The 25,782-nt window shown below is 43.2% G+C and overlaps 1 protein-coding gene across 1 annotated transcript in view; it reads left to right on the plus strand.

The window, feature by feature from the left end:
• LOC120786477 (glutamate receptor ionotropic, kainate 5-like) overlaps window positions 1–25,782 on the plus strand; it is an 80,962-nt gene that overhangs the window by 26,770 nt on the left and 28,410 nt on the right. Inside the window, exons 8-13 of the mRNA XM_040121948.1 lie at window positions 1,279–1,332; window positions 6,811–6,972; window positions 9,270–9,422; window positions 13,361–13,465; window positions 17,652–17,759; window positions 17,894–18,097. Coding sequence (XP_039977882.1) covers window positions 1,279–1,332; window positions 6,811–6,972; window positions 9,270–9,422; window positions 13,361–13,465; window positions 17,652–17,759; window positions 17,894–18,097 — 786 coding nt within the window. The remainder of the gene's footprint in view (window positions 1–1,278; window positions 1,333–6,810; window positions 6,973–9,269; window positions 9,423–13,360; window positions 13,466–17,651; window positions 17,760–17,893; window positions 18,098–25,782) is intronic.

Genomic DNA, 25,782 nt, shown 5'->3' on the forward strand with positions numbered 1-25,782 from the left:
AGAGCACAATAACAAGATATGCGAGTATCGAAAAAAGGGGGAAAAATATCTTCCAGAATATGACGCTGTTGGCTACATAAAGCTGATAACTTATGAAATCAAGACATCTTTTGCTTTACTTACTGTATTGTCATTGTGTTGATGCGACATGTGTATCATTTCTATGGTAAATACGCAAAAATCTACCAACTCAAAAGTATGTTGTAACATGTAGTAGCAGAAATAAGAAATGACCTGGAAATGATAAAAGTATTTATTTTACTTCTACTGGGTGTATTTCAGTCAGTGTGTAAGAATACCACTAACAGGCATCACATACTGTAGTTGCCTAACCATCAGCTAAACTGCAGCGGTGAGTCTTGACAAACTCCACAAGCAACAAGAATCTACAGTCCAACAGGCTAAAAGCACAGAGTCTACTGTCAGACCCTGGTACATGAATGAATCTGGCGAACCTCAGAGCTCCCAGGCGGTCTCTTCAGTATGCTCCAGTGGTACAGGCTTGAGTCCGGCACGTGCAGGATCTGGTAGAGTCGAGCCACGTACACGGGTTTCTACACATCAAAGCGTTTTTTGCCAGCACTAGTACCGAGGACACAGAGCACACACTGGAATTTGTGCAGCCAGCAAAAACACAGTAATTCACCGTGATGCTGAAATGCTGACACCCAAACTGAATGACAAATACCAGCGAGACTCACTTCCACCTACTCCCTCACAGAGTGCTGTGGGGAAAGCCACTCCCTCAGCGGGTCAGGAAGCATGCTGAAGTAGCAGCAAAGCTCCGCCGAGGAGGGAGATGCAGTAGCGCTGACGAGGACTTGCTTGCTCAGCACTGAGTTTTGGATTTTGGGGTGAAAAGACACGTAGAAATGTGGCTTTTAAATGTCTGGGTTACACGTGGCCACATAACCTCTCAGAGAACAGCTTTCGGACGTCTAGAGAACGCTCAGTTTTTGCTGCACGTGACCCAGTGGGAACACACTGGCCTTCTTTCAGCTGCTAGTGTTACCTGCCCAAACTATTCTGAGCAGCTTTTCATCACTGACAGATCCTGTAGTCGAATTCGGAGACATAACCAGTTTCAAGGTCGTTTCGTCTCAGCCAACAAGCAGGAATGCTCCGATACAGCCTGTCAGTGTGCAGGGTGGAAACTACAGAGTAGATGGGTCCTTTTGTAACAAACCGTGTCTCGTGTTTCTTCAGGGAAAGCTTGAGGTTCATTTCTGCTCTCACAGTGCTGAGTTTTTCTTCTTCTCCTCCTCTGGTGACCTGCAGGCGAACGAGCTGGGGATGACGTCCGCCTTCTACAAGTACATCCTCACCACCATGGTAAGAACCTCAAGCCTGGTCAGGAACCACTCACATACTCGTCTTCCATTAAAATAGGCTTCTTATCTTCTCATTCCATTCTTCCTCATAAAGACGATGATCCTTGTATTTTTCTGTACAAGTAGTGGTTTTGTCCTTTTTCCATTCCTCGTCTCTTATATCCTTATTTCCCTCCCTCTTTCATTCTGTCTGCTGTTTTTCTTTCTTCCTTTCCTCTCCAAACCCAATCCCTTTCTCTTATCCCTCTTCTTTCCCATTTTCTCATCTGTCCTCTTTGCCTTTACTTTCTCCTTCTCTTTTTTGTTTTCCTTTCTTTTCCCAAGTATCCCCCTCTTCTATCAGCCCCTCCTTTCCTTCACTTTCCTAACTTTTCCTGCCTCCTCATTTCCTGACCTCCCTCCATTTCTACTCTTCCGTTTTCCTTTCCTGTTTTTTCTATCCTCATCTCCTTTTTCTGTCCATTACCCTCTTTTCCTTTCCTAAATCCCTACGCTCCTCTCCTCTCATCCTTTCCTTTCACCTTTCCTTCTTCCCAATGATTTCCTTTGCTGTTCTGTCCTTTTGTTTAATCCTTCTGTCCTCTGTCCTTTTTCTTTTCTTTTCCATCCTCTCCTTAACCCTTTCCCTTCCTTTTTATTTCCTTTTATCCCTCCCTTATATAATAGAGCTAATTATAATTGTTGTATAATATTGCAATTTTCTTACATCCACTCTTCTTCCTGCCATCCCCATCTTTGTTAGTTTGTTACACCTTTAAGAATGTTTTTGGGTCACATCCTAAAACTAAACTCCCCAGGCGTCTCTCTGTCACCCATTCCTCCCTCCATCTCTTCCCTCATCTCACCCCTCGCCTTCGTATATCTCCTCTTTACCCATAACTCCCCTCTCCTCCTCTCTCTCTTCTCATCGGAGATGCGTGCTGGTCCCGCCGCCGTTTGTCATCATTATAATTTCCCTGTCGGGTATCGTGCCCTTGTGCGAAGAGACTTTGCGTGGATAATAACTCGTCTCGATCCCCGCCTCGTCTCTAAACGCCGTCGAGTCACAGACTTTGACTGAGCCATCCACAAGGGCACTTCACGCAATGCTCACAGACCAAGGGCGAAACTGCCGTTCTTCCCCTTCAGCAGAACCCTGGATATGGACCAACAGTAAAATGATTCCTCCAGCGCTTCCATACACGCTCAGACACCTGCAGCGCTGTCTTTGACCTACCTTTAACTTTGTTTTATACACGCTCTGCTGACTGTGACAAGAACGGCAGATTTCAGATGACAGACGTTACGTAGAGTTAGAGCCACTGTTTGGCTACGAGACATCTGAGTTTAGCGAGGATGGAAAAAAACTGAGACAGGATCTACGGTAAGGTGAAAGCCACCAGGCAGTGGGGTACCTCAAGCCATTGTCTCGCAGTTGTGAAAATCTTGGTCAAGAGTGATAGAATATCAGACTAATCGCAGCTCTTTAACCTGCCTAATTAATATTTTTACAAGAGCAATAGCTGAAATGATTATGTGTAACGTGGAGGGGGGGTCACTCGTACAAGCCCACGGAGAATTCTCACCATCTCTAGTACTTTGTGGAGCTTTATAGCCTCTTTTAGCGCCTTGCTTTGGTTTTACTGCTCATTCTCTGTATGTTTCAGTCTCAGCGCCCTCATCAACAGAAAAAGTGCTGAAAAGCCAGCCATCAGCTGTGTGTAATGTGGGTCAAACCGAACATTAGATGAAGTTCATTACATTTCATCTAATTGACTGCAGGATCCCACATTTTCCCAGAGCAATGCCATCTGGACCTGCTCCTTCGTCCTGTCAGGTAACTGCTGTATGTTGGCAGTGTGAGTGAGCGGATCCACCACTTTGGTCCCGTCTGGAATATCCTGACAACAACCGAATGGATTGCCATGAGAAGAATCATTGACGTTGCCCTGAGGATGAATTCTAATCACTTTGGTGATCCTTTGGCTTTTCATCTAGCGCCATTATCAGGTCAAAATGTTAGTAGCACTACGCCCAACTTCTCCCTCACCAAGCTGCTCTTTGGCGGCAGTATACTTCTTCCGAACCACTTGCCAGATGGTCAGACAGCTTCAGACGCGTCCCCACACCTTTCCTGGCGTCGGACTGGGGGCGGCTGTATCCTACCATTTTTTCTGTAAATTGCTGAGACCAACATTTCGACAGTCAAGCCTCCTTTACGCACTGATTGGTCAGCTGTGTGGAGGTGCGAAAGCAATCAGGCTTCTCTGTCAAAGTCTCTTTTTTTTCACTTGTTGCACAAATATGTCTGGCACTTTTCATGTGAGCAGTCAAGTACAACACTATGAACGTCTTCCAGGAGAGACTGTTCCTATCATCTCCATATTTACATCTCCCCCCTCTCTATGACGACGGGCTTTTCATACTGCCTTCGAGCGTGGTCTTTTGACGTCGTGCCACTTCTTTTGTAGCATAACCCAGCCCAGGACACACATATTGACCACGTCACATAGTGTAACATCAGCTGACATGCCTGACAGACAGAGGACGCACGTTGACGCTGGGAAAAAGGGTAAAAGGTGAATCCTGGTGCCACCTGTGCGTGAGCTTACGTAGAAAACGATGGGTACAGGTGTTTTACGGCATGTGACTTGCCACTGATGTCACAGTAAGCAAAACATAGCAGAGAAATGAACAAAGTCTAGGCAACTTTTTTGAGATGCATACATGAGTTAAGAATCTAACAAATGTTTTAATAGAGGGGTGTCAGTGTGTCCCAGAATGACTTCAAGTCAGGAAGTCCGTTTGAAAAGCCAGAACTCTCCCTACAGTCTCCGTGAAGTAAAGTTTGAGTCACAGCTATCGATCAATATCCTTATCAAATCTGAGCCATGTTGAAACTGTCACATCTTTTCTTCAGAGTGCACAGAACTGACCTTGTACCAGCCTCCTCACCTACTGAAAACCTGGTTCTCTCTAAATGAGCATCCTTTCTAAAGTGTGCTGCAGTCACGGCATCGCTGGCGTCCTTCTGGGACGCTGTCGCAGTGTTTCCTCCCTCGGCGGAGCTGGCCTGGTTGCTGCGACTCCTCCAGCCAACTGCTCTTTGTCACGGCTGGCGGGCGTACAGTCTGACAGCGGACTTGGCTGTAGCTGAAATTGATTTGGCAACTGGCAACCACACCAGCAACAATAACAGCTTCCGGACCGGCCGGGACGCTGCTAAGTAAATGTCGGAGAGATTCGGGGAAAAGGAAATTAACCCCACACACAGGTTAGCAGCTGGCCAGAAAAGGGTCCAGGGTCTGAATATTCTCAGTTTGTTTTTACTACAGCTCAGTGGTTTGGACCTCGACGGTGACGGTGGCTCCTACCCTCTACAGACACCGTTTCTGCAAACAGGATAGATTCTGTGCCAGATTGTTTTTACCCCGCGGGAGACGCCGCCAAATAAGGATGATGACACTCCGTCCGTCCAACACTGTTGCCGAGAGTGACAGCTACTGGCCAGATTTCTTTCCATTGTTTCGTCAATCGACAACAAAACAGCAATAACGTAAACAATACAGCAACATGACCACAGGTAGAAAGTATGCTTCAGTATTTTCCTTCAACCAGGCCCCGACCACCTCCATAAAGCCTACTGAGTAAAAACAGAAACACACCAAAACCAAGAACAGAAAAACTCCATAAAGCACAAGACAAATGGACAAAGATATATCGACCAGTAAAAAAGGAAGGAAAGAGGAAAAGAAGAAAGAGAGAACATTGTGATGTAAAAACAGAGAATGAAGGAAAGGCTTTTTTGTTTTTTTGCGTTCAGTTTTTAGCCGAACCAGCATTTCGGTTTAAGGATGGCAAGGTCTGATATTTTCAGACTGAAATATCTCAACAACTACTGGATGGATTGACATAAGATGAGACACAGACACTGGTGGTCCCCAGAGGATAAATCCTACTGACTTTGGTGAACTTTTCCTCTACTGCCACTGTGATGTTCGCTTATTTGTTCTTTGAGTGAAATATCTCAACAACTACAGGACAGATAGTCATGAAATTTCGTACACTCTCTCATATTCCCCAGATGACGAATTTTATTGACTCTGGTGATAAAGTTTTTACTTATCCTCCATCCAATATTTATTCAGAAATGTAAGGCCCTCAGGCGATAAATCCCAATATCTCTGGTGATCCTCTGAATTTTCATCTAGCCCCAGCTTGTGGTCATAATTTAAATATTAATGTCCAATTCTTTGGTTTGTGACCAAATAGCTGCAGAACTAATGACATTCCCATCAGCCTGCGCTGGATTTTGCGTTTAGTGCTAATTAGAACCTGATAGGATGCGAACTCGCTAAACTAAGTTGGTGAACATGGTAAACATTACCTCTATCCCCAAGGAAGCCATGTGTTGATAAACACTGATCTCGAAATAAAAAGCATTGCATTGATCCGTCAACATCAACATTTTCGCATGCTAATTTTAGCATTTAGCTCTAAGCTCTGCTACAGCCTCACAGAACCATTAGCATAACTGCAGAGGCCTAGAATTGTTCTAACGGACTGAAGTAAAACTTAAAAAAACTTTAAAAAATAAGCCAATGGCAGAAAATTAAACACTGATAATTGTTGGAAGTGATTTATGGAGTAAAAAAGTCATATTTTCTTCTTCAACTTCTCCAGTGTGAGGATTTAAAAATGTTTTTAACTCATCCAAACAAAAGAATGAATTTGAAGAAGACTCTGGGAACTTGTGGTGGATATTTCTAACAATTTTTTTTTTTTTGCACTTCATTTTATTTAAAAATCAAGTTTATGTTTTGATAAAGGAAATAACCCTTAATTGAAACTGAAGAGAGACAATAAGAGCAGATGAATGAATGAGGCACATTCAGTGGAGCGTGATTAATAACCACACCTTCGGCTGGGGAGGACGCACAAAGTGAAACGAGGCAGGTGTTTGGTTTGACTCAATTATCTTCTCGCTCTGACTCTGAAGGATGCGGTGTCTGTTTTAAACAGAAACCTGCCTGAATTCTTAACAGCTAAAGCTAAATGTTTCACCGTCAGCATGTCTCGCAGAGCAAACACAAACCCTCTGAGGGCCGAGCAACAGTTTGATTCTTGTTTTTTTCAGCAGCAGAGCTCGGCGTGACACTGACACTGAGTCTTCATGGACTATTTGAACTTCTTTGAAATTCCCCAGCGTTTGACTTTCAGGACTTTTCTATCTGTCACCCTTCCCAGAGCATAAAAGTGGAAAAGAAAACTCCCATCATGACCCTCTTCTGTGTCTATCTTCCTCTTCCTTCTGCTTTTCTTTTATTGTCCTCCCCACTGTGATCTTGAATGGTCGTTGTTTCTGCATCTCACAACTCCTGCTTTTTGAACAAATTGTTAACACACATCACACGAGTCAGTCAAAACATAAAACTTCCTTTTCCTTCCTTCCCTTCCTCTTCCACCCTCTCTTTTTCTCTCTCTCCCTGTCTACCTTCAGGACTTCCCTCTGCTCCGGCTGGACGACGTGGTGGGCGATCAGTCCAACATCGTGGGCTTCTCCATGCTGAACAGCAGCCATCCCTTCTACCTGGAGTTCATCAGGAGCCTCAACCTGTCCTGGAGGGAAGGCTGCGATATCAGCCCGTACCCCGGACCGGCGGTGAGAGAGCCAGAGCTTCTGAATGTTTTTTTAAGCCTGTTATGTTGATTTCACAACTTATTTGGAACTATTATCTTTAAGTCATGATTTAGATGAGAACTGCAGTGATCCAGTATTGCTCTTCAATAAGGTTGAGGGACTCAGCTGTGAAAGATTAAAAAATACATAAATAAAGTCAGCTGAGGCGGAGATATCCTGACTTCTCAATTATTTCATTCTCTCCCAAGACAACAATCCTTTGTGCTGCTGACAGACAGACAATAGCGCCACATCTTATGAAAGTCAGGAATCCACGTCATAGCTGTGTCATTTACTAAGGCGTATACTGTACATAAATACCAAGGAGAAGCTTCAAGTTGCTCCGGAGCAGAGAGTTCGGGGTGAGGCAGGCACCTGATTTGGATTTTAGTCAGTCAGTGTAGTTTTCGTCATTTAAAATGTAGCCTCATTTAGTCTCACCCCTCGTGTACAGTTACTGTTCCTCAGCTGGAATAAAAACAGACCGACTCCGTTCCCAATACGAACTCTGAACTCTGACTCTGAATACTGACAAATCCAAAACCACATCCTGTCTCATGTTTCGAGTCAGCGCGGACTTTTCAACGCAGCACCGACGTAATACCCGGTTACCTTTACCCACGTGACCCAGTGTTGATTTTTAGTGTGTAGTATGACAAGAGAAGCATTTTTCCCTTTTCTGTCACCTAGACCCTCAAGAACTCAGTGAGAAAGTCTACGACGTCCCCAAGCTATGGGGCAACTTCACCTACAGAGTTGTTTGACAATGATCAACACAGACCTTACAGATGTTTAAGTTATTCATTAAGCAGGTAATGGAGTTGAATACTAAATGTAGGTATCAGAACTTATCCCGACACTAGGTTAGGTCACAATCTTAAAGTAACAGTCGGATATTTCCTAAGGTTACAATATGTTACTTAAAGCCGGTACATATGTCAACTAAAGGAAAAAGCAGCAGGATCAAACAGAGCAATGAGAGCCAACAATTATTTTTCAGCCTTTCCGTCTCTGTCTCCCTTCTTCTATCTTTCACTCTTCAAACCGTAATTAGATATCTGCATCCAGCCCTGAAACTATCGACTCAGAGACGAGTCCAATCGCACGCAGTCGTACATCCATCTTTTTTATCAGCTGTCGACAGACTGTGCGGCTCTGCCTCCATACAATTTGTCTGGTTCCCTCCAAGTGTCAGTTTGACTGACAACTGACCAAACAGAGCAGAACGTCACACTCTGATAGGATCAATGAGCTGTACGAGCTGCGCACTGAATGCCGCTGATAGCTGGAGCACTTGAGTGTTTCTTTTTTCTGCTATCATTCCCCGACGTCCTCGACCAGCTCAGTTTTCTATGTCTGTTTACCACCCGGTCTGTATGAATGTTATACAATAGAACAACCGGTGTGACGTGAAAGGGGGTCACTCACGGCATAAAAATTCCAGAGAATTACCAGCTCCTCAGAGCTTTTCAGCCTCTTTTAGCTCCTAGTTTTGGTTGTGCGGCACATTTACTGTCCAGCTGGTGAGGAAACACCACTGCGGCAGCTGGATGTGGAAGGAGGCAGCCGGTTGCTAAAATCTTCGTTAACACAACATTATAACCAGGAGATACAGAAGTGCTTTGTATCTGTCTGCTCGTTTTAAAGGATTTCTGTCCCCTGGTGGTCAAAAAACAACTAATTTATTCGTAAATTATTGTCAGTAATGAAGGAAAGTAAAAACAGTTAAATAGCTTTGTGGAACAATTGTTCAGCAGGGAAAACAGATTTTTAGAGTAACCTTTTGGTTAATAATGCATTTTTAAAAGCTAAAACTCTTTTTGTCTGCTTTCTTTCTAAACTAATCAGTGTATCAAAATGTTTTAGCAGCCATAAAATGAGTGTCTCACATGAATTGTCCCACGTCTCAAAAATTGTGCACAGACAATTTTGATTCAACAAATTATTAACTGATTGAAATTAATTGTTGTATTAGCGCAAGCAAATAACTGAAAGATTGAGAAAAGCACAGCATTAATTTGTTTAATCATACATAAAACTTTCCTTTTCTGTGTCTTTATAAAGCTGAAATAATTCATTTAATATTGTCAGCTCTAAACATGACCTTTTTAAAAATGAAAATTTATCAGTGAAACTTTTACATTATAGTCTTTGAATTTCTCTTTTAAGTCAAAGTAAATCGTTTTTTGTGGGTTTTTTTAATGGATACACACAAGACGCCAGTGGAAGTTGTGATTTCCAAAAATCCACTTTTTTACTGTATTGTTTCTGTGTTTCAGCTTTCGTCGGCCCTGATGTTCGATGCAGTCCATGTGGTGGTGAGCGCCGTGCGGGAGCTGAACCGCAGTCAGGAGATCGGGGTGAAGCCGTTGAGCTGCACCTCTCCACTCATCTGGCAGCATGGAACCAGCCTCATGAACTACCTACGCATGGTAAACACGCACATTTATTACACACACGTACTGTGTACAACTGCTTTTAATCAAAGCCTGTGGGAAACATCACAAACACTAAAGGAACGCTCAGGCAGTTTGGGAAACCCTCCTGTTATGCAGAGTTGGTTGAGAAGAAGACTTTCAGGTCTGTGCATCCAATGAAGAGAGCTTTTGGTGGTTAGCCTAGCTTAGCATAAAGACCGGAAGTATGGAGAAACTTCTGGCCTCTAACTTATTAAATAATCAGCCGATTTTTATCCGAGGCCAGAGGTCCAGAATGATTGGCGATAACAAAATAACATTTAATTAACTCACTCTTAACTTCTACGCAACATACATTTAAGTTCAAGACACTCAAGATGGTCAAAATACATTATAAAAGTCACAACCTATTTATCCCCACAATACGATAGAACACAAATGGCAACTGAGACCAACACTCCCCTCACCTCAGTCAGGACTGCTCACAGAAGACGGTGCTGAAGGGCAGAGGAGGCTCTTGGGTAGTTCACAAGCTTCATAGTATTCTCTCCGGAGACTGGCACACAGCACTGACTGGTGTATCATGCAACGGTTTGACAGCAGGTCTGGATGGTGCTCTTTCAGACCCCGGACAGCTCCAGTGTCCTTCCCAACCATGGCTGGAGCACCGCCAGTTGCTACGGACACAGCAGTCTTGATGTCAGTTCCCCTTTATTAAGCATCTGCACGATGGCTTCATAAATGCCCTCCCCTCCAGTGTGGCCATGGAGTGGCGTCGGGCGCCGTACGTCTTCACAGAGTCACCCCTTTACCTTGCTGAAACATCTGACGAAGACACATATGTGGGCTTTATCAGCGGCGTCTTTTGACTCGTCCACAGCAAGTGAAATGCACTGTGCGCTCTTGATATCGTCAGATAACTGCTTTACTAGGTCATCAGCAAGTAACTCTGTCCTCCTGGTCGAAGCGCAGGTGGATAACTGTAGTTGCTTGAGGTTCTCTGCCATCTCCCGTTTCTCTTGTCCCTCAGACGTAGCCTCAACTATCCCATCCAAACACATGCTTAACATGTTCTTTCCCTGCCCCCAGGCCACTCGGAGAGAGGATTTATTTACTTTCTCCTCTTGTGTCGCAGATCTCTCAAACTATTTATTTATTTATGTTGAGTCCTAGAAAGACTTCCACTAAATTTTGTTGTCCTCACCTCTGTGTTCTGTGGGTACCACTGTTCCAAATGGCAGTGCTTGGTGTCTTGGTGACTTTTTACATTGGCAGACTTTACAAGCCCAACTGTTTCTGTGCAAATCAAACACATGGGTTTGCCCCAATGCTGGATTGGGTCAAAATGAAGGCATATTTGTCTGTCCACTCCTCCTTGAATACTCGGTTTTCTTGGTCAACTTCTCTTTCCTCTGTAAATTGTGGCGACATCTTAACTTCATTGGAGATTGAATGTTCTGAGAAGACCCGACGCATCCTGCCTGCCGGCAGGTTACCCGTCGTCGCAGATAATTCAACCGTCGACATTTTGACACACGCCCCGTGCAACACCTGAACTCTGATGTGCGATTACACCAGAAACGTCACGCCTCTTGTGACTGGGCCAGCACGAAACCGAGGCAGACACGGCTCAGACACATTCTTACAACTACATTGTCTGACCACGGATTGACTTGCTGTTCAGTTTGGATGCGGACCGAGGTCCGGACTTTGAGAAGCGATGTTATAGAGGCTTAAACCCTTTAGGGACGAGGCTAAGGTGGATGGATGTGTCAACAAACTGAACTGAAAAAGCCTATGTTTGTCATTTGGAAGGAAGAACCGCTAAATATATTGTGCAGTTTAGTTTGGAAGACGTCTCCTACTTGCTGCAGGCTGCAGATCAGATCTGAACTGATGGTTAGATTCAACAGAGCCACTGGGCACAAAGCGAGAGGGAGGGAGAGTTTTATTGTTTCTCTTTTTCTCTCTGGCATCTTTCCCTTTCTCCCTCCTTCGTTCCTCTTTCATTTCCATGTTCATTTAATTTATTCTCGTCCCGTTCTGTCTGTTTCTGTATGTTAGCCACTTCCTCTTTTCGCCGACCACTGAGGACGCCTCTCCCTCTCTCTCTCCCTCCATATTGTTTTTGTTGCTCTCAGTGCATCACTTCATCATCTCCACACTGTTTTTGGCAGCAACCAGAGATCTCTCTGTCTCTGTCTCTCTCGCCACAGAGTTTTTGGGATGTAATTCATCTTGAGTCATGCTCACGCACACGCACACGCACACACACACACACACACACACACACACACACACACACACACACACACACACACACACACAGGGAGCACCAGCAGCTCTGTCACTGATCTGATCAACTGTCTGTCTGCTTGTTTTCTTCTTCTAACATGAATCTTGTTTTTCTCCTTTCAATCTGAATCAGTCCAAAGTTTCTGATTCAGCTGCTACAAACATCTTCTGTCTGCTACAGCAGGTCAGACACTCTGAAATCCCCACTAGTTTTCAAAATGTGAAATTTATCCATGCGTCCCCACAATATAGGTGCAGCTAGAAGCTTGGTGACCGAGGGACTATTCCTGCACTGCTGTGGCTGCTGTGCTTAGCCAGCCTGCAAACATGCTCGTGCTTGTCAGTTACAGTATCTCTCTGAACTAGTGACCTCAGTAGTTTGGTCGCTAATGGGACACGTGCGGTTTATTCACGAAACATATTCCACAACTTGGAGGAGTCGTTGGAGCAACACAGCTAATGAGCTGCGATTGCTTTCTTCGTTTTGGGCTCTCAGACTCTCCATTCCCTCGAAGGTCAGATCTTTGAGGTTGGTTTGCTCTCCAGTTTATATGATGTGATGGTTACATTCAACGCAGGGCAAACTGGTTGATTACATTCCTGTATACATAATCCAATATAGTAATACAGGACAAACTGGGTGGTTATTGAAAAATACTTAAAACCACAGAGGCTAACACTCATATAATAATGCCACTTTCCATATATTGTTGATTGATTCTCTCTTTTAGTTAATGTATTTTTTAACCTGGGTCTCAAGGACCGGCCACACCATCATTTAAAACAGCAAGACTTTGCAGCTAAATCACTTCATTTAAGTGGAATTAGCGCAATCACTGGATTCACCCATGAATTGTTTGCATCATGTGGAACTCGATGCAAGCACAAATCTGCGCCCTTGATCAGTAGCAAGTAGTCTAGAAAATACTTGGAGGTGCTGGGGATCCGGATAGTCCAAAACGAAGGTAGCTGTCATAGCTTTATAGCTGTGGGTCCCCATCATGTTGTAGTGAATCTCCTCTGAGTATAAACTGCTCCACAACAGAAACATGGTTTTAAGACAGCTACGAGACAGGATTCAGTGGCATAGAGCTTTTTTCCCCTCTTCAGTAATTCCTTATTGAATGAAATGATGTACAGCCCTAAAATCAAACTGTCAGGCACTAGGAGACAGCCAGTAAAGAGAAAATAATAAGAAGCATAGAGGGATATTGTGACTGAATGGCACTAACATCTTCCTAGCTGGCCAGCATGTTAGTGGTTAGCTCGCCAGCTGCAGCAGTTTACCAATTAGCCTTGCGAGTAGTCGCCATGTACCCAAGCTTTTTCTCGAAGACGGCCTGATGTGACCAAGCCTTTATTTTCCTAATTGTGGCTGTTTTAATTCCGGGTCATGTTAACCTTTCTGTTGTAGAGATTTTGGACGAGCGATTCCAGCAAAACAACGTGTATCAGGACATCCTAAAGCTTTCTGAATAAACATCAATTTCATATAAATCGTTTCAGGTTTCTCTGAGTCTGACTGAGTGAACAAAAACATTAGTGCCCTGGATTAGCTGTTCTAACTGCATAGCGATCCACCTTCGTTGCAACTTGCTGGCAGACCTAGCTCATCTAACAACATATTTTCTTTTCTTGCTCTCTGTCTGTCTCGTCAGGTTGAGTACGATGGTCTGACGGGTCACATTGAGTTCAACAGCAAAGGCCAGAGGACCAATTACACTCTGAAGATCCTGGAGAAACACCCCGGGGGCCATAAAGAGGTAAGAGGTCAAATGGGGTCAAGTGGGAGGCAGACAGGCCAGGGGTTAAATTAACATTAAGCTGCTGCATCTGAACCTGTGACTATTTGGCAGTATTGCCCAAGAGAAGAAGCAAAAATCAAACAAAAAGAACAAAAAATAACGTACAAAATTTTGTTTAACAGAAATATATTTTTCTTTCTTTCCATTTAATCAACTGTTAACCCCTGGGACTCCCAGATTTGGAACCACTGAACTCGTGCAGGGAACTCGGACAGAGTCAATACAGTATTTTCCTTAATGTTGAGGGTTACAGTCATATTCTGTTCACTGGCAGTGGGTCAACAGTAAGCAGTTCCCTCATTGGTTCCTCAATAAAATCAATACATACAGACTTTGTACAAATGGGCTGAGTATTGGTTTATGACCTCAGATTAACATTAAAAGGTCAAAGATCAACTGAGGTCCCCGTAGGGTCAATTGGGCTCCCACGGCAGGATGAAGTTCGCAGTGCAAAGTAATATTGTGTGGGTGATTCCAACTTGATTTACATATTGACTTTGATGCAAGTATATGAACTTAATTGACTTCAGTGTGGAAAATCTGAATTGCTTCACTGTCACCAGCAGGAGCATTTTGTTTTCCATCCTGTTTTGTTTAGTAGGTAGCTGAAATTTCAACCCCCTGATGTTTCTTCTAGCATCACCCTCATTTTGGACATTCCACGAAGTTTAGCTATGTCCTCTCGACAAAATGTCAACTTTTCACACGATATCTGAATGTATGATTTTCCAGATTTCCACAAAGAGATTTCCCTCACTTATTGGCAACCTGACCTTATCATCACTCAGATGGACCTATTCTACCTTGCTAACACGTAATTGTACACGTGCGAATTTCCATTTTTCTGAGCACTTTCGGCATTCGTAATCCACGTTGGCTTCAGAATGTAGATTAAAAGTCCATTCTTTCCTGTGGAGAAACCAGTTGACGAAACAATCTCACCTCAAGGTGTATTTAGTAGCCGCTCTGGAGCTTTTAATGATATTAACCCGCAGATGGGGATTGGCGCAAACTCAATAAGCTAACATAGACATGAAGTCCTGCAAGTACTCTATAATTCCATGACAAAGACTTCAGTTGTCATTTAAATTTAATGCTTTTAACTTTTTGGTTGAAGCTTTTAAGAGTAACGTATAACATTAGAACAAGATCACACAGATCAGATAATAATACTACAAGTCAGTTTCAGTTATTAGCACTAAAGTAAATCCATACTCACTTATTAAGTAATAAAATGGGAACAAACCTGACTTGTGTCTATTGTATCAATAATTTGAAATCAACAGTTGAAATGTTAGCTGTGGTTTTCTTGCCAAGTGTAAGATGAAACACTGTCATGTCAGAAGAAATTTAGCTTAGCTCAGCATAAAGACCGAAACAGGGGGAAACAGCTAGCCAAAAAATGGTCCTGGACATAACCTCCCATAAAACCACAAGATGTCATTTTTGTACCTATTAAACAAACCAGATACACTGTAAATTAGTGAGCTTGTGAGGGGCTGTTAGGCTGATTTTATTAACTTTGGATAGAGCCAGGCTAGCTGTGTTCCAATGTGCCCATTTTTTATGACAAGCTAAGCTAACCAGCTGCTTTTTGTAGCTTCAAATTTACCATACAGACATGAGAGCAACATGATATCAATCTGAACATCCAGATCTCCACAAGAAAGCAAATAAGCATATTTTCCAAATGTCAAAATATTTCTTTAATCATATAAGCTGGTGGTCCAATTTACTTTAAATACCAACCTCCCTTATGAATGGCGTGTTGTCCTGCGAAAAAACACTGGCGCAACCTATAGTGGAACCTTGTTTAAGAAGAGCATTTAAAATCAGAAAACGATGAAAAAATGTTGGCGATCAGAGCCGTTTGGGTGTTACACAGTAATAGAAAAGAAAAAGAAATGGTCTTTTGCTCTAGAATCACAGTGGAAACCACGTGCGATTAGGCCTTGTAGAAAACTTGGATTCTTGGGTAAACAAGTAATGAAAAAAGGTAATAAGACAGACTGGAAATGGTGGCAATGATTTAAGTGAGCAGAATGGTAGGACACCCGAAATCTTCCTAACGTAGATGAGTTTTCACATCGTGATGGTAGTTGGAGAGGGAGTGGCTACTGCTCTTTATCAGCCGGTCCCTTGGGTGACAGCGCAGTATCCTAACAGCTAATAAATACTCAAACAACAAACAGGAGGTCAGGTAAGGTCACGAGGTCGGAAGATTTTGATGAGGTCAGTTTTAGGTCAGCAGATGGGCATGCACGTGCCCCATTTTATATTTATGACCTTATTTAACCTGCTGAGTGAGCCAGGAGGAGCAAGACCCTCCCTCATTGATTTAAGAATTGATTCTTCAGTGAGGACCATTCAGCTTCTTCTCTCTGTCTGGCTCAGTGCCTCTCTATTTCTGTCTCTTTGCCTTTTATTATACACTTTTATGATTCTTATCTGTTTATTTGTTGCCCTTCGTTCTTGCTCTGCTACATTTTACCCTCTTTCTGATCTTTCGCTTGGCATTTTTATTCCCTTATGTCCTTCTGGTTCTCTTTGTTTTTTGCCTCCATATTTTTTCATGAGAACTATTGAATGCAAAAAAGGTTTCAAACCTTTGAAGCCACTTTAAAGCATACACGGTAGTTGTGTCTCAGCACAGGACCCGTCTCATTCCAAGGACGTGGCCGACGAATGACCAAAGTCGGTATAAAGTCAGTAATGTAAAGTATACATCTCACGTTGATGTAAGCATGAAGCCTGCAAACACTTAAAATGGCTTTTATGGATTATGGATTAAATCAATTTCACATCCGTTGGTCCAGGCCAAGGTTTAGATATCACACTGTTTGTCAGAGACAGCTTCTATAATTGGACGTTCAGCCACTTCTGACTGTCCATAGACGCTCAGAACAGGGTCAAGTTTTAGACTGAAAACCTTTTGTGACAGGCTCAAGATCTGACCTCCAGCCACCACTGATCATCTGTGGACATTCGGCAAGGGGGCATTTATGAGACTGCTTTTGAACATCAATGAACGTTCATGACAAGCTTATGGTTAGACAACCGGCCTTTGTCCGTGGATATTCAGAACAGCATCAAAATTTAGATGTCTTCATGAGATCAATTCTGAGCATCAGTGAACAATCGGGACAGTCACTATTAGACGTCTTGTGAAGCCACGCATCAACATCAGTAGATGTTCACAAGTTTAGAATTTTTTCAAGACCACTATTGATTGTCAGTGAGTGTTCATGGCCGGGTCAAAAATAAAACATCTGGTCAAGACCACTTCGTAATGAATATTCCCCCCCTTATGCAAAATAATATAGGAAAAATGAATAATACTTCTTCCATTGCTGTCTCGCCTACTCAGCTACCAAACAGCACAAAAATACTAAAAAGTGCTGTCAACGGAGAAGACAGGTAGATTTGCTGCTAACCAGAGAAAAGTGTTTGACTCCTGTCTAGAAAACCTGCATCTTTAGTAGAGCAGTATATTCCTGCAGAGCGAAACTATATAAAATTAGGTGGTTCAACACAAGTAATAAACTGTGATAGAGTTTGCTGTTGGTACAGATTAACTTCCACCGAAATTAGTTTATTTTGCTCTAAATGTTACTATTTAAAATGCTGGTGTCAACAGACATTAAGAGGTTTGGCGGCACTATGCCAATGTCACACTACATGCTTCTTTGTAGACATAAGTAATTTTAGAGATTTAAACAACTAATGCTGTCAGAGGCGTTGTCATGGATGTACCTGTGACCCATGACCCCCTAAACACCGCAAAGACCTGGGAAATTCAAAGTGGTTGTTCAATATTCCCTGTATCTATGAGTTTATGAAAAAGGCTTAAATGCACCATTAAATAACTGATGATGGACACGCAGGTTGTGTCCACCAAATCTGAGTAACATTTCTCAGTTGGAGTAACCGTGGATATAGGGCCGGCCTTTTTGATCTGTTAAGACAAGTTTGGGTCTTGGCATGTGGACTTTGACAGTGCCAGTAAAAGCATCAGCATGTTTTTAGTCACACATTTCCTCTCTGCTTTAAATCTCCTGCCTTTGCCACTTCTTCTCCTCATCTTAACCTCTTCCTTTTCTTCTCCTAACTCATCGTTTTCCTCGTCTTTTTCCTGGTGGAACAGATTGGTACCTGGTACTCCAACAACACGTTGGCCATGAACTCCACTTCCCTGGACCTCAACGCATCAGAGACGCTGGCTAACAAGACGCTGATAGTCACCACAATACTGGTAAAAAAAATTCTATATATATATAAATATAGACATACATATATCTGTCATAAATGTGTTGTAACATGAAATATCACGGGTTGGTGTTCCCCCTCCTTTGAATCCGCTGGATGTTCTCACATCTCTTCTGACAGGAAAACCCGTACGTCATGCGTAAGTCCAACTACCAGGACTTCCAGGGTAACGATCAGTACAAGGGTTTCTGTGTGGACATGCTGCGGGAGTTATCGGACATCTTGAAGTTCTCCTTCAAGATCAAACTGGTGGACGACGGGCTGTACGGAGCCCCGGAGCCCAACGGCAGCTGGACTGGCATGGTGGGAGAGCTGATCAACAGGGTGAGTGGGGGAGGAGGGCAACAGCACACACTACAACACACTAATGAGCATCTTTACCCAGTTTATAAGAAAAGTCATTTCTAGGAAAGGACTAGACGACAGGACCAGGATGAAAGTCAGCTGCCAAAAAGACCTGGAATCAAGAACTATGTTGTCAGCAAAGCGATTAATATTCCAAACGAATGCCACACATGCGCATCAAAGAAGGAAGGGGAAGGGGAAGGGGGGTGAATTTGGGTGCTTCTTTTACTAAAAGTTTGCAGAACAGCAGCCAGCGTCACAATCTGAAGTGCCCCCATTTTCCTAAAATGTTCTCATGTTCTTTCAATGTCCAGTGTTGTCTCTTGCCCAAAATGTCCTCACTTACCAAGTATAACATCGATTTGCAGAATGTTGTCGCTTTTCAAAGTTTTTTTTCCAACATCTGTCCGTCCCTCCATCCCGTTCTCTTGAACGCGATATCTCGGGAACGCCTGAGGGAATTTCATTACATCTGATACAAACGTCCACTTGGACTCAAGGATGAAGTGATGTAGAATTTGGTCACTATGGCCTCGCAAAACACATATTTGGCCAAAACTTAAGAATTCATATGCAAGTTATGATAAAACTCACTTTTTATTAACTTTTTATTAAATCCTCCAAAGTCTTCACTACATATATTACATGACCGACCTGGATGTAAACTGCTACATGACTGGTTGGCAGAGACTTACAACCGTGAGGCGGTAACTTTTTTATTTTATTTATCTTTTCATTTTGTTGTTGTGTTTTTTGCCTTTATTCGACAGTGAGCAGTGAAGAGTCAGAAAGGGAACACGGGGGAGAGAGAGGGGGCCTGACATGCAACACAGGTCGCCAGCCGGAATCAAACTGCCGACGTTGCAGGTGTTTGACATGCGCTGTAACCGTTCGGCTACCAAAGTTCTCCTTGTGGCAGTAATTCTAGTTAAAAGATGCCCTCACCTTGCAGGTATAAAAGTCAAAATGGGAGAAAAGAGCGTAAACACAAGTCTTAAACCTTAAACAACCCTTTGAAAAAGTAAGGACAAGATAAAAGATCCTCCATTTTCAGGTCCAAAATTCAAATTGGTCCCCACAAAAATAAACTGCATGGGCACACACACACACACACACACTTGCCGACATTTCTACTTATTGTCTTTACTGTCTCTCGCAGCCTTGTTGCAGGCAATTCTCTGCACAGCTTTAATTAGACTCAACTTGACTTGAAATGAGCCACTTTCCCTGAGAAAACAACTAACGGGGGAAAGTGGGCTTCGGCTGAGCCACTTAACACGTCCTCAGCATCTGTGTGTGTCTGTGCTGCTCAGGCCAGAGGAGCTTTCTAACGCTCCACCACTTCTTTAATTGGCTTACTCTTGTGTTGGAGTTAAGGGCGCCATCACTGTCAACAGCTCGGAGCCCACGTCTCACACCCCTCACGCCTGCCCACCGCCACCTGTTGCCATAACAACGAACGCAGAGCAAATGTTAATGCGATCTCGGAGGCGCGCTAGTGTGTGCGCGTTCGCTCGGCCAGAGTCGATACGCTGCTTCGGTGTGTGCAGTGTTTTCTGTGTGGTCACGCTTGAACTTGTTGACTGCTGTAAAACACTGAATAAAATACAGATTATCTTCTGGCAGTGTCTGTCAACACAGGGTTTGCTAGTTAAGGAGTAATGTGTCGCTTCATTGCTTCTTGGTGTCATTCTGCCAGTTGTTGGTCAGATTGTCTCGAGACTTCCAGATCTCTGATAATTTGACCTTTATAGGGGTTTAAAGCTTGAAGCGGGGGGTGAAACTTTGGGGAAATTTTGGGACAGAATCCGAGACCTCCGGAGTTTAAAGTAGGCGTAAACTAAAACCACGTCGGCTCAGGTTATGTCAAGTTAAACCTATATGTGGAATAATGTAGCGTCACCTCACCTCCGCTCACCTCAGTTTAGACCTTTGTTGTTCACATTCGTTATGAAACACAGTGGGTCTGCAGTAGCTGCACCGTTGAGCTGAAGAAAGCTGACACATTTTAAGGAGCTTCAAGGCAGTCCTCTATGCTTCCTAGCCTGTCTGGTTCAGTTCAGATGAACTCCGGTGCGTTTGCAGGTCACCACCTGAGTACGGGGCTTTTCCCTGAACAGTTTAAAAAGCACTTCATTAAGTCCATCAAAGAATGCATGACATCCCATAGTAATACCTCCTTTACCTCCTACCGGGGTAAAGGATGTCTCTTTCTCACCTTTTTCTCGTCTAATAAGGTGTTGATAGTAAGTTATTCATCAGTTATTATCATGAGTTATTTCTTTGTGAGATCTCTGTCACACCATTTGTTGTCAACACTGAAGTGCAGTAAACAAAAAAATATCCTTTATTTATTTGTATTTTTTTTTATTGTCGGTCACCTAACAAAATTGTTCCGATGACTTAAACCGATCGTTTTGTCTTTCTGACGTACGACTTCTTTGACTTCCTTTCAAAAGTCCGGAAGTTTTGTCTGAGCTGTTTGAAGGTCCTCAAAGGCAAAGAAGTACCAACATGTGTGGTATGTAAAGCTGTTCCACATAATGCAAAGACTTCACTGCTGTTTGTCATGTTCGTGCCTCCTGTCTACTGCTGCTAATAACACACAAACAGTAACACTTAATGGTGATGGTGGGTAATGATTGCCTGTGTGTGTGTGTGTGTGTCAGAAGGAAAATGGGGAACACAAGGAGACCATTAAGAGGCTAATCGACTGTCTTTTTTCTTACTGCTTATACAGAGCTGTTTCAATTACACTGCGGGATCCCACAGCATGAACACACACACACACACACACAGGGGCCAGCAGGTATTCGCACACTTTTATCTGTAGCCAGAGACTCTTTATGCATTTTATATAAATGGGTTAAAAGTCACAAATGCTCTTCATCTCTTTCTCTCCCTCCCTCTCTCTTTTCATCTCTCTGTAACCGTCTCTCACCCCTCGCTGTTCTTCCGCATTGGAAATTTCAAGGTTGAAGCTGTTAAAACAACCGTATGCTTTCAAACACACACACAAACACAGGCTTTGCTCTCTATGAGGCCCAGGAGTCTGATGAAAGTGGGTGAAATTCGTTTAACAATTGTCTACTCGTTAATCAATTAAGTGTTAATTAAGGCGCAGAGAGGTGTCTGGGGTCCAGACAAACGCTCCACTGTGGATCCACTTTGTGTCTCTCTGTTGACTTTAACCTTAATGAGATTATCTTTCAACTTTAATTCCGTTCTGCCGTGTTTTCCCAGCAAGGTTAAACCCACACTCAAATGTGAAACTTCATTATCACATGTAACTGCTGGGACAACACATTAAAACGTGCACTTTGATGTTGTTATACCGATTATAATTTTCTTTCTTTTCTGTCATACATATAATGTTACAATGTCAGATGTAAATATTAAATTGCGCCAAAGTTTCAAATGATGAGGTAAATGTATGTAAAAGTATTCCCTGTGAGACAAAAGCTCAGGCGTCAGACTGCTCCGATGCTACGTTGCCAACGGTTCTTTCTACTTCAGCTGCGAGATGACGTCAGCTCGTCACAGATTTCTTTATACGTTCATCTGCTGCAAGCACAGCTCGTTCTTTCAAAACAGCCTACCTGAGTAGTATTATAGGCACGTAATGTACTCCAGGATATAATGACCGATGGTGCAGGTTTACATATACATTTTACTAGCAACATTAGCTTTTGTATTTCCTGACAGACATTTACATTCGGCCCTTCCTACACATACAACTATTAACAGGGGCATGTATAGAAAAAACTTTATAAAATGATTGTGATTAACAGACTAAATCCACCGTTATGCCACACAATGAGCAGGTAATTGGCGTAATATTTAAAGAGCAGAAAAATCCTGCTATAATCTTTGTTGCTGCAGATGTTCGTGTTGTCCACCCTCATATTCTGGATCGGATACGGGCTTGAACATTTCCAGTTATTCTGTTGCTTAGTTTTACAGTTTGCCTTCGGAACCCCCACACTGGTAAGAGGATGAGGCGGTGCTCATAATAACTGGCTGCCCCTCAGCAGGCATCCCGATGTTCAGAAGAAAGTGGACTTTTACGGAGGCCCTTTAAGGAGGCCTGAGCTAATATTGCCTGTCTCAGTCGGAAGCTCAACTGAGGCGATGGATAACAGGCAGTTTGAGATAAATTAGGATTTTCTTTTAACTATGAATTGTGCAAAGCTACTTGAGTGGAGTCCCAGAATAAAAATGTGGAGCTGGAAATGAGCATAATAGATCCTCTTTAAATTATAGCACATAACATATAAATGGCCATTTAAGTGTTTAAATGAAAATAACGCTAAAATGGAGCTGCTGCTTTGACAATGAAATATAAAAAACACATCAGCTCTTCTGTGTGCATTCAACAGTGGAGCAATGCCAGCACTGTCAGGGGAAATTAAGAAAACATTATGATGCATTATGACAAAATGTTCGCTAAAATACACAACAAAGCACAGTCCCAGTGTCATGAGAATTTGATTATAATGAGAAAGGGTCCTCAGCTCTGCAACATTAACAAAATTCATCACCGGTACAGATTCTGAATGTTAACAGAACAACACAAAAGGTCATCTAAGTTAACCCAAAATAATGAGGACATTTGTGGATGCGGGCTGCTATAAATCAAGTGGTGTGTTTTTAAACCGATCTCCAGAAATGTCATCAGTCAAATTCTTTGTAGTTCTCCATTGCTCTTGCATTCAAACCTTTATTGAAGCAGCACATCAAACTAATGTTTCGGTCCCTGCAGACCTGCAGAGCGTGAGTTCTTAAAAACCTCATATACTGATTCAATAAACTCTTAAATGCAAGAGCGGTCTGCAGGGATCTCCTTTTTACAGGATCTGTTCCTTACCCCCCGTATGTCCAGTTCTCTACCATTCTACAGCGAGAAAGAAACCCATTCGATTTAAAACGTGGTCACTGTGACATAATTCAATTTGTTTTTTGAGGGACACAATTAGAAAAAGCCCCTGTCAGTACCAACGATTCATGGCCTAAATTAAAGTGTGTCTCAGCTTGAAATGGGACCAGTATAAGCGCCATGATTTACCCATAGAGCACCACCAGAAACAAAAGCTTTTAAGTGGCAGTTTTAGTGCCACGCTGTCCCCTGGCAGTTGCACAGTAACAATTAACTGTTAACTTGTAAAGCATTCAGCAGCAACAATGACTTCTGTACAATAAAAATCAATATTTCATTAAAAGCACCAGAATCTCTGCAAAAACGTTCAAACATCTGGAACAAAAGTGCTGCCTTTGAGTGTGGTCTCTGTGACTGAAAAATCAGGAGCTCTGCCTTATAACAAGAGATGGCTCCCGGTCCGTTCAGATGACCAGATCATCAGTCAGGACAGACGCTTATCGCCATCCGTACGTAAAGGCCAACAAAAATGGTTATTGTTCTCTGTTCTGGTGAAGGTCCGGGACGGAGGCGTGGCGTTGAGGCACGTCCAAGACAGATTGGGGAAGAGGTTTTAAATGTTAGTTACTGTGATGCAGAGGTTGTCTTTAGTTCTGGTCCCTGAGAAGAATCAGCTCTGTTAAGGACCAGTACAGCTTGTCAGAACTGGCTGTCAGTCTCTGGAAACCCCCTTCCCCCGCACCTTTCCGACATGGGATTAGGGGGGGTCTGTGTCCGACCATTTAAGTAACCTTTCGAGTCTGACGAGCCGACACTAACACCCACTTCGGTCACTTGCGTGACCGCTCGGCTGTGCGGAGGTGAGAAAGGTCGCCGGCGTTCACTTGTTACCCAACTACGCCTGTCACCTGCCACACTATGAACGTCTCCCTGGAGAGACAGTCTGATAATGTGTGCTGATACGCCTGCTTGTAAATGATATTTAAATGATGGTTTTAAATCGGTGCGTATTGCGTGTTCAGCTGAAGGCTGCCATGGCAACGGCACTGACAGTTTGGGCTCTGTTAGCAGTTAACTTAGCAGTGAAATCAACCTTTCTATGGGTCCTAACACTGCTTGATGACAATGACAAAATTTGAACTCTCCTGCTAGATTTTCCACGAGGCCCTTTAATGTTTTCTGATTCAGGAACACCCGCTATTTATTCGTGGCTGTAAATGTTTACTTCCTGGTATGCTTAGTGTGTCCCAAACACGCACATTGTTGACAAAATATGTTGAAATACACGGCGTCTGTGTGTCGGTGGCGCCGTTAGCCGTTTACCTTTACCGCACACACTACACTTTCGGCTAACTGAGCTAGCTGTGTATTTTAGCCGCGTGAATGTTGTGACCAGACTGATCATACAGACGGACGATGAAGAAGTGGAGCGGAGAGGAAAACGTTTCTATGGAGGTTTGGGGATATTTTAGACCCGAGTCGCATTTGAATCCACCGTAACTGCCGGCAATCTAAACCAACTCCATGTATCACCCTCCGGGGAGCAAGCATCCAAGTTTTCAGAGCAATCTTTCCCGTGGGGGGGTGGTTGAGTTAAAAAGACAAAAAACAACTAATAACCAGTAAATAACACTAGCAGCTAAGGTTTAATAGATACAGTAGATCTAGGATGACATCTCAGTGGTTTCATTGTCAACATCACATAAACAGCGCTCACTGATGATGTTGTGAACCATCAGCACTGAGCTGGGAGGAAATGCTGGGATTTGAGGACGCTTCAGCATCAGAGAGTGTATCGCTGCCGAAAAACATTGGTCCTGAAGGCGTTATGTTTCCTGCAAAATGTTTTTCTCTTAGTGCAAAAGAGTTGAACACGAATGTAATTCACTGGAGGTTGTTCAGCTCATTGCAGAATAAATTAGGAGCCATTAGGTAGTTAGGAGCAGAAAGGGAAGCGAAAGTCTCCTCCTCTGCGATCTCTGAACAGTTCCCGTTACATTTGGTTCACTTTGTTTGCTCTGTTTATTCACACACACGGAATATTTGTGGTGTTTAATCAGTTTGTCCTGAGTATGAGCTCAGGGCCAGACCGCAGAAACACAGACTCATTTCAAATATGCTTTGTTATTTCAGTGTCTGTGTCTCGCTCTTTCTGTTCTCACCACCTGTACATCAGCTTTACTTTCCTGTCCTTGACGTCTAACCCCACTCGACCCCTCCTTTCTTCTTCTGTCCTCTCCTGCTGACGACCTCCTCCAGCGCTCCTCCTATTTTTCTCCTCTTTGATGTGGATTTCTTTTTCTTTTCTTTTTTTTACCGCCTCTCCCTCGTTTCCGGCTCGTCTTGTTTTTCTCACGCTTCCTCCTTCTGTCTCTCCGATGATCTTACTCCCTCTCTCCTTTGTACTTGTTTACTCCTAATCCTCTGTCTTCTCCTCCTCTTCCTCTTTCGCTCCCACTCCTCTCCCTCATCCTCTTCATACCGTCAGTTCAAACAAGTTCGATTCAACTCACTCCATTAAGTTCAATTTGATTCAATTTCCATTCATTTAAATGGCAGACGATCATAAAGACAGTGTAATGTCATCCCACATCGCAGTGTGCAGACACATAATGGTCAGTTCAGTGAAATAGCAGGAATCTTTCCATCTATCTAATATAAGGGGATGGATGGTTTTCCTTCCACCTCTGCAGGTCAAACACGTGTAATGTTGCTGAAATCAGCTCCCTCTTCCTCTCCCTCTCTCCCTCCCCCTCTCCCTCTTGCTCTCCCTAACTCCCTCCCTCCC

The sequence above is a fragment of the Xiphias gladius genome, chromosome 24, assembly GCF_016859285.1.
Source record: "Xiphias gladius isolate SHS-SW01 ecotype Sanya breed wild chromosome 24, ASM1685928v1, whole genome shotgun sequence".
Lineage (NCBI taxonomy): Eukaryota > Metazoa > Chordata > Actinopteri > Istiophoriformes > Xiphiidae > Xiphias > Xiphias gladius.